This window comes from Nanorana parkeri, unplaced genomic scaffold (assembly GCF_000935625.1).
Source record: "Nanorana parkeri isolate BGI_ZX_2015 unplaced genomic scaffold, ASM93562v1 scaffold3195, whole genome shotgun sequence".
NCBI classification, from domain to species: Eukaryota; Metazoa; Chordata; class Amphibia; order Anura; family Dicroglossidae; genus Nanorana; species Nanorana parkeri.
In genome coordinates, this window is record NW_017309463.1 from 43,607 (window position 1) to 52,580 (window position 8,974).

At 43.5% G+C, this 8,974-nt stretch overlaps 1 protein-coding gene across 1 annotated transcript in view; it reads left to right on the plus strand.

Moving 5' to 3' along the window:
* The window catches only part of LOC108802877 (unconventional myosin-X-like), a gene marked incomplete at its 5' end in the record, with an annotated part of 40,776 nt that extends 38,226 nt beyond the window's left edge, over positions 1 to 2,550 (plus strand). Inside the window, 2 exons of the mRNA XM_018574730.1 lie at positions 95 to 286; positions 1,913 to 2,550. Coding sequence (XP_018430232.1) covers positions 95 to 286; positions 1,913 to 2,026 — 306 coding nt within the window. The remainder of the gene's footprint in view (positions 1 to 94; positions 287 to 1,912) is intronic.
* Between the last annotated feature and the right edge of the window lie 6,424 nt (positions 2,551 to 8,974).

The window sequence follows — 8,974 nt, forward strand, 5'->3', positions numbered from 1 at the left end:
TTTGCAGTTACTGAACAATAGAGCCAAATTTTGTACTGTGCCTTTTGCGACAAAACCCCAAATCCTGTTTTTATTGATTTACTTCTTCTTACAGTATAAGGAAGGAGGCTTTCCTAACGATCTGTGGCTGGGCATCAGTGCAGAAAACGTCTCCGTCTACAAGAGGGGGGAACCGAGGCCGCTGGAAACCTTTCAGTACGAGCACATCATCTTTTTTGGAGCTCCGCAGCCCAACACCTTCAAGATCACAGTAGATGATCGGGAGATGTTCTTTGAAACGACTCAGGTTTGTGTCTGGCTGAAGGGTGCAGGGAAACACTTGTCAGTTAAAGTGATACATTGCATTAAAGGCAACTAAAAAGGGTCATGCTAACTTGTGCAGTATGTCTGGGAACAGGTACCAAGTAACAAATATAAATTCGGTGTTCTCCCAATTCGGATGCAAAAGTGGAAGTATGCTTTAAATTAGTTTTAATGTCCAAGATGCCACAATGTCATGTTCAATTGCCTTTCTCGTTCTGGGGGCTCAGTACATTAGATGTCCTCCTACAAAGGACAGCGGGGGATGATGGATGACTCTACCACTTACACATTTAACCGTACTGTAGTTGCATAATTCTATTCCTGTCATTAAGAAAATAATAAATCACGGTTATGCTGTGTAAAGGAGATACATGTTGAAACCAGTTGGCCGGCTGACAACATTTTTATTGCAAAGCTATGCATCAACATCTCCTCCTGCACGGACATTGCTTTGTCATAAATAATCTGCTTCACTCTGCCACTTACCATCAAGGGGGAAAGAGAGAGACAGACCATAATACTTTGTGCAGACACTTTGTAGATAAAAGTCTTGCGATGGTTGTAAGGTGTGTGCTCAGCATAAAGCTGGCCATACACCTTACAATTATCTGCAGATTTTCTGTGGTCAGATGGAAAAAGTGCAACAGATTGGCCCAGGTGGAGATTACTCCATCCACACAGTTAAGTGTAGATGGAGGAATCTGGTGCACCTGACCACAGAAAATCTGCAGATAATTGTAAGGTGTATGACCAGCTTTAGACTGCAGAAGTTTATTAAAAGTTGCATTTTCAGCTGGATTTGGGGAAACCACCTGAAACATTTGTTGTATTGACTATTCAATTGCTTTTGTTTGATTTGTTCATTGCAAACAGCTGAAAGCCTGTGAATTTTGCCTGATTTAAACCTGATTTATAGGGCTGGTAATGATTAAAAATGTCCTGTTCGATTAATCGAAATTTTTTTTAATCGATTAATTATAACGCTATTAATTATAACGCTATTTGCTATCACTCGGGAGAGTTAGGAAGTGTACTCACCGGCCCAAGCAGCTCCATCAGGTAACGAAGGGAAGCGGGAGGAGTCCAGTGACGTCATGGACATCGACATCGCCGGACTCCTCCCCCCTTCCCTTCGTTAGCCGACAGAGCCACTTGTGGAAGGGGGGAGGAGTCCGGTGACGTCTATGTCCGTGATGTCACCGGATCTCCGACGGAAGACCCGGAAGCCGGCGGAGAGGTGAGTACGGAGCCAAAGAACTTTGATCGATCAAAATAATTTTGATCGATCAAAAAAATTAACGATTAATTGTTAATTTCCGCAGCCCTACTGATTTATAATGGTGGTTGAATCATTTTGATTATAACTGAATGTGTTCAAGGGCGTCCCAAGGCCAGGTGTCACCCGGAGTGGAGACTGTCAGTTATTTTGGGGTCACCCCTCCAATGGTGTCACCTGGGTACGGGCCGCACCCCCCTTGTAACGCCACTGATGTATTTAATCTATGCATTTACATTTTTGCCTGTGTTCAGCTTTATTAGTTCTGTACTATTTTTTTGTTGCTTTTTTTTTTTTAATACGAAATATCTTCAATGTGTTGTGTTTACCCAGGTTGGGGAGATCCCCAAGATCATGAGGGCGTACATTAACATGATCGTCAAAAAGCGGTGCAGCGTCAAATCCATCACCAGCCAGGACAGCCAGTTCAACAGCTGGGCCAGGTGATGCCCTCTACTGGTGGATTCCCAGAAAGCATGCAAGTGGTTAACATCCGTGCCCGAAACTGTTAAGCAAAGGAAACCTGAAGACTTGTTTACATGCACAATACCCATAGACTAGGAGGACAGAAGCCATCTGATTAATGTGAAGGACACATGATGATCATGAAGTAATCCTGATCCTAGGAACTTTTTTAAACTTTCATTATTAATATCTCACATTGGATCCAAGCTGGTTGTAGCATAATTGCACAGCAGACTGCAAGCCTTGAGTCATCAAGGCACCTTTTTTTTTCTGGAGAACCAATTACAACAGATATCTCTTTTTCTATGACGCTATTGTCTTCCTGCTGATGATGCGATATGAAGTAGCTTCGTTGCTTTATCTTTTTTGGTCTTCTGAATACTTCTCAGGGCAAGAATTTCCGGGAGTGTATTCCACACGGCAATGCATGAAGAATCGACTGTCAACAGATCTCGGTCTCCGATGTAGATTAGCAGTATTAATGAACTCTGTGGACTGTCCCCTCTAGAGTAGGAGAACCCTTTTTTTTTCCGCTCGTTTTTTTTTTTTTTACATCCCTTTCGCTTATTTAAAAGAACATTTTTCTTCAAGGTCTTTTGAGTTCAATGTATAAAGCACAGAAAGTACTATTTATTTTGTAATATTCCATCCGTCTTCTGCCCTAGTGTTGTCCATTGAAGAAAATATTTCAGTGATGGGTGGTTGGCTAGAGGTTGGGTCACCAACTAACTTTTTATCGTTTTAAAAGGACTTCAGTAGTAGGATTCGTCTTCCATTTCCATTTGGCCATAAAGTGTCTCGCTCTTGTTGCTACGCTCTCCATGCTGTAAAATAATGAATAATTTCCTTTAAAAATTAATGTGATGATGTGACTCCCACAAGCCCCCCCACCCCCTTGTAAAGAATGTAGCAGGTGGACGTGGCTGGGAGTTTTTGGGACAAAACCCACCCAAAAACTGAAATAGCGGGTGGACTTGGCATTCCATATTATAACTGTGTCCACCCTGGGAGGCCGGACAAAAATCTTTTCCTTATTTAATATTTCACGTTCGAGATTTTAGCTCTTATCCCTTAGACAATCGCAGCATTAACGGGGCTGTTTGTAACAATCTCCAGCATTGTACGTCCCGGAGTATTAGTTAGGAAGTCACCAGCAGCCATCGCTTCTGCCGTTGTGGCAGCCATCTTGTACTTAGCTCAGTTAGACTTCCATGACTTAGGCCTGAATTTAGGAGGCGGCATAGGGCTGATCCTGGAGAGATTTTCTTGCTGCTCGATAAACGGAGACCTGCTGGGCTTTCCCTCTCTTTGCCTGTGTGGTCTCACACGTCATTTAGACTGCGCCCTGGGCTGCTGCTGGCGGTGGTGCCCAGGACTGAATGTATCTCGCTTACTGTGGATGGTGGAAATGACTGTTACGGCATTTACATTATATTGCTAATAAATTATTGAGTATAAACATTTTCTGGTCATCGTGGCTCTGTTTTTTTTCTATAGGACTAATAATGAAAAAAGACTGAAAATGGCCACAGACGTGGGAAGTGTCTGGGTTGTATATCCAATTGTGAGAAAAGAACTGTAACAATAATGCATCACTTTAAGGGGACTATTTCTAGTCCATATGCAGGGTCGTTCATCCTGCGAATCTTTCTTTGTTCCTTTCACGTTATTTTGCACATACTGCTTGCAAGCACAGAGGCGGCCATTTCAAAAGGAGCCATAAGGAGATGGAGGAGCTTTTTGGGTTGAATGTATGTAATGTAACACCGCAATTGTGGCCACTAGATGGACCTGAGGAGCCCAAAATGCTGCCTTTGCAAACTGAAATCCCCCCCCCTTATCTCCGTAACATAAAGGAGAACTATGGGGTCAGGGCTATTCCCCATAGTTCTCCTAAGGGTCACCCAAAGCTCAGAATACCGCGAGCTACAGCTCACGGTACACTGAGACGCCGCAGCCAGAACGGATCCCGACATTGCTGTCGAGATCCACCCAGCTTCGAGATTGACAGCTGGCTCTGCCTATCCAGAGGCAGAGCCAGCTGTGCCCTCCCCCGTCCGTTCCGCCAGTCAGGATCGGAGCAGGGAGGGGGGGAATCCCTGCAGGGAGCCGTGAGTGACAGTCACAGCTCTCTCCAGGGATAGATCGAGAAGTGAGCGAGCGACGTTATGTGTTTGCTCACTTCCTGATCTACTGAGCCGACCTGTGACAGTTTCATTGTCACAGGTCGGCTCAGATTATGAGGCTGAGTCAAAATCACTTGCTTCATAATTCTCCTTTAAGTCTAGCAAGAGAGAACTTAGGCAGGGAAAGCCCATGGCTGCCTTCATGTATACATTGTATCACAAGCCTACAAACAAGGGTTTGAAGCATTAACACACTTTCATTCATTTACATGTTGGGGTTTTTTTCATGCACACATTTAGAATGGGCTATAGGTTATGAAATAAATACATGGACTGCCATTGCTGACTTGCTTCTGAAGATTTTAGATGTCTGGCAGTTATGCTGCCTTATTAGAGGCACAGACCGAGAACAAGCAGGCATATCAGGAAAGTCAGAGTACAGTTAGAAGTCTTTATTTGTATACTTGTACTGAGCCTAAAATAATGGAGCCAAAAGGTCTGCATGACGGCCGGGCGAAAAGCAGAATGTAAAGTCTACAATGACTGTGCGTCTGCATGTCTGTCTGCCCTGCTGTGCCTATGGCTACCATACGTTGTGCATCAACCACTCCCCAGTCGAAATCTGTATATTAACAACCCCAACAGCTGATGCTTCACGTGGCTCTCAATCCCAGTGGTCAGTGATAGCCAGGGTCCCTAATAACAGAGTGGTTCCCAGTCATGTGATCACTATGTCAACTCCAACATAGTAGGCAGGCTGGAGGCTCCATTGGCAAAAATGAAAGCCTACAGATGATCATTGCCACCTTAAGGGCCTCTATTGCCAGGCTTTGGGCTTGTATCGATGGCATCAGTTTGAGACACTTTGGAGATCATTCAAATTTCAATGACAGATGCACTCGACCTGCAGTTGACCCTCCTCCCTACATTCCGTGGGTCCTGCATTCCCATGCACTTGTCTGGGAATGCAAAACCCTAACATGAAAAACGTTCCTTAAAATATGCCTATTCTGACTCTGATTGTTGTATTAGCAATTTATCCCCCTTGCTGAGACCTCTATGCATGGCCTGTATAAGCAGATAAAATCACTACGGACAATCCTCATCAGATAGCTGAACTCACCAAATACCTTTTCATCCACAAAATGCTTTATTGCATGCAGCAGGATGAATGAATAGATGGCATTTGAAGGTCAAGGATGATATTGTTTCAAGCTATCATGTACATGTGTTCCTGCTATTGGCAGCCATGACACTAAACTAGTTCTTGAAAAAAAAGGGGGAAATACATCATAGATGGGAGGGAACGCAAAAAAAGTGCCATACTAACACCAAGTGCCCAGCTATACTAACACCAAAGATAATGGCTTAAGGAAAATTAACTATGTAAATTCCCACTTCACATTATTATGAATATTAACTTTGGCTATGAACTGTGATATCCTACAACTGTGTAACAGCACGATGCCCTTGGGCTGCAGTTTTAATCCGCAGTGATTGTCTATTTAACGAAACCATCAGATACAATTGCATTATTAAAAATAACAAAGAAGGTAAAACAATTTTATTTTTGTGCATTAGTCAGTATACTAAGCTATTTTGTATTAAAACAGTGTACCAAATGCTTATAAAATGAGTTGCTGAGGTGTGCAAATTAGGGATACGGGCATATTTATAAATCAGTTAATTGTGACATTTACCAAGTATTCTCTGCAGGTGTAAATGTTTTTTTTAATTAGAGATTGGATAAGCACCTGTGGATATCAAACTAATTGCTTTGAAAATAGGTCCCATTGAGTTATTGTTGACAAACTTGAGAACTATGTCCAAACTTTTTTTGGCATTTGTTTTTTTATGGGGTGACCCAAAACTGGATATAGCGGCCTATCACCTGCTATATGCTGACAATATTGTTGGGATCCACTCCTCCACCTGATTGAAGGCTAGCGCCTTCCTCTCTAGAGCCAGAGCAAGCTGTGCCCGCCCCCTCACCTGTCTGTCCCTCCAGTCAGCGCTGGAGGAATTGAGCAGGAGCGGTGACTGACAGTCTCTGCAGGGAGATGATCGTGAGCGGTTTGTGATCACGACATTCTTGATCTGTAGAGCAGACAGCTGCAGCATCACACATCAGCTCCAACTACGGGGATGAGTGTTTTTCACTCTCCCCATGGTTTCCCTCTAAAGTGGACCTTTACCCCATTTCACTTAAAAGCACACCAGCATCAGCTCTGCATGTTGATTTAAAATCATCTTACATTCATTAGTTAAACAAACTTATTTTTCACTTACAAATAGAGTTCATCTACTTCCTGGTCCACTTTTGGCACAAATTATGTAATGTGCCAAAGCGTTGCATCCTGGGAAGGTTACAACAGCAGAGCATTGCTGGGAAATCTCATCTGTAATCTCATGAGATCTCTGAGAAAAGCATTTTCCTCCCCTGAGATCATGTGCATGATCACATGTTCTAGTCACATGTGCCAGAGTTCCAGGAAGTAAGTAAATAAGGTGTGCAAAGAATACAAAGCCGGCAATTATCTAGAAGTATCTGTTTGTAGATTGTCATTACTAAACATTTCTAAAGGTGTCTTTGTTGTTATTTTTAAGATATGGGTACAGGTCCACTTTAATTTAAAACAATGATTCAACTCTCATAAAACCTTTTGAGCAGGTGCATCTCTCCGCCCGTCTCAGCATCCCGCCCAGCTCCTTGCAAACAGGGGCTGGACAGGTTGGCGGCCAAAGCAGCCCAATTTGCGGGGAGATGTGTATGGCTCTTACACATTTTGTAATGGATGTGGTTAAGTGACTATGATAAAAATGCCTATTTCAATATATTGTAATCTATATATATATAATGAATCAGTCCAATTATAACCTAGAAAGTTATCGCAAATGCTATGTTTACATATACACTATCAGCTGCCTATATAAGACACAACAATGCGGAACAATAAACACCCAAGACGAGGACGTCAGAATGCTGGAAGGAGGCTACGCTTTAATGAATCCGTCCAATTATAACCTAGAAAGCTGTAAAGGCTGTAATGTAAAAGCTGTAATGTAAATTAAGTTTACATATACACTATCAGCTGTCTATATAAGACACAACAATGCAAAACAATAATAAAGAAGTATCTTTATTCTGACTCGGTGTCGGCGTGTTTTATTTCTTCACTGATAGTGTGCACACTTTCTACTGAATTTGGCCCAGGGACAGATGTGTTGGATTCTTGATGTCCGAGTCCTGAACAATTTCCCTGCCGACTCTTAGCAATCTGGTACACTCTGCGGTGTGCCTGCTGCCCCCTTTTCAGCCGCACATTGTGAAGCAGAGTGACCATGCTGCTCTGCCTGCCACCCTTCATGTGGCCCAAAGAGATGCTGCCTGAGGCAATAGCCTCAAGCTGCCTCATTAAGACTTTTGGAGGTATAAAGATCAAATTCCATGACTCCAACACATGCTGGCGTTCCAAAATGTAGGCTTTTAGGCATCGTGGGCCATTGGTAATGAAAGAGTAAACAAATAATTTTATAACCCTCCCTTATTAGCAGAAATCCTCATGTTGAAACAGAACCTGGATCACACAGCCCAAGGTGCTATAAACTGCAGAATTTTACCTTTTCTAATTATAGTTAATTACAGGTTTGTCTCTTCCTTCCTGAGCTAATCTATCTCCTTCCAATATCTAGGGTTTTGAAACAGGTCATTTCAGGGGCTCTTTTAAAGAGGATGAATCACATTTGTGTTTGGTGTGTGCGGGCTTTTACACTATATGGTCAAAGGTTTGTGGACATCTGCCCGTCCCATCTATATAAGCTTAAGGGACATTCCATTTCAAAACGGTGCCATTAATATGGAGGTTTTTGAGTGCATCTGTGGGAAATGGTGACCATTCAGCCAAAAGAACATTTGTGAAGTCGGGTACTGATATTGGATGAAAAAATCCAGCTTCCAACCGGCATGCCAATTCACCCCAAAGGTGTTCGGTAGGATGAGGTCAGGGTTCTGTGCTTGCCACTCAAATTCCTCAACACTGCACCTCTCCCTCATGGACTGCATGTTACCCATCTCTCTCTAGGCCAGTCATGCATACAGAGTGATTGAAATGCATGCAACTGTAGTTAACAGTTGGACTCTGTTCTGGAAAATGCCATTGCAACAAATTAGATGGCAACAATTATCTATTTTAATATTCAAGTGGCCATCTCACATCATGATGAGGGCTTCCAATGGGATTACTTTCCAGGCTGCTTACTCCACATGGAGACATTGTCTCACCTCCATAGAGGAGATTGTCTCACTTGTCTCACCTCCATAGAGGAGACATTGTCCTGGGGGGATGGGGCATATACCGTGTTTCCATGAAAGTAAGACTTACCCCTATCTTCAGGGACTTCTGTAATATAAGACCTACCTCGAAAATAAAACCTAGTTCGGTGGTAGGTCTTATATTACAGAAATCCCTGAAGATAGCGCTAGGTCTTATTTTTCGGGGTAGCTGCACATAATAGAATTTTACATGTTAAGACTGGCCGCAGCTCTCTCCCGACCCCCCCTCCCCCGCCCACCTGTCTGCCTCGGCTGCCGCTGAAAAGTACATTTCTCAGCAGGCACAGCGCGGCATGACCAGTGGGGTGAACTTCTGACTGGTGGCTCCCTGGACATCATCAGAGCCTGTTCACACCATATGCAGTGCGTTCCGGCCACCATTGAAGTAAACGGCACCGTAGCCACTCCCTCCAGCCGCAATGCGATCGCCTGCACGGGATTGCAGGGCACATTGTGGCCGGAGGGAGGGGC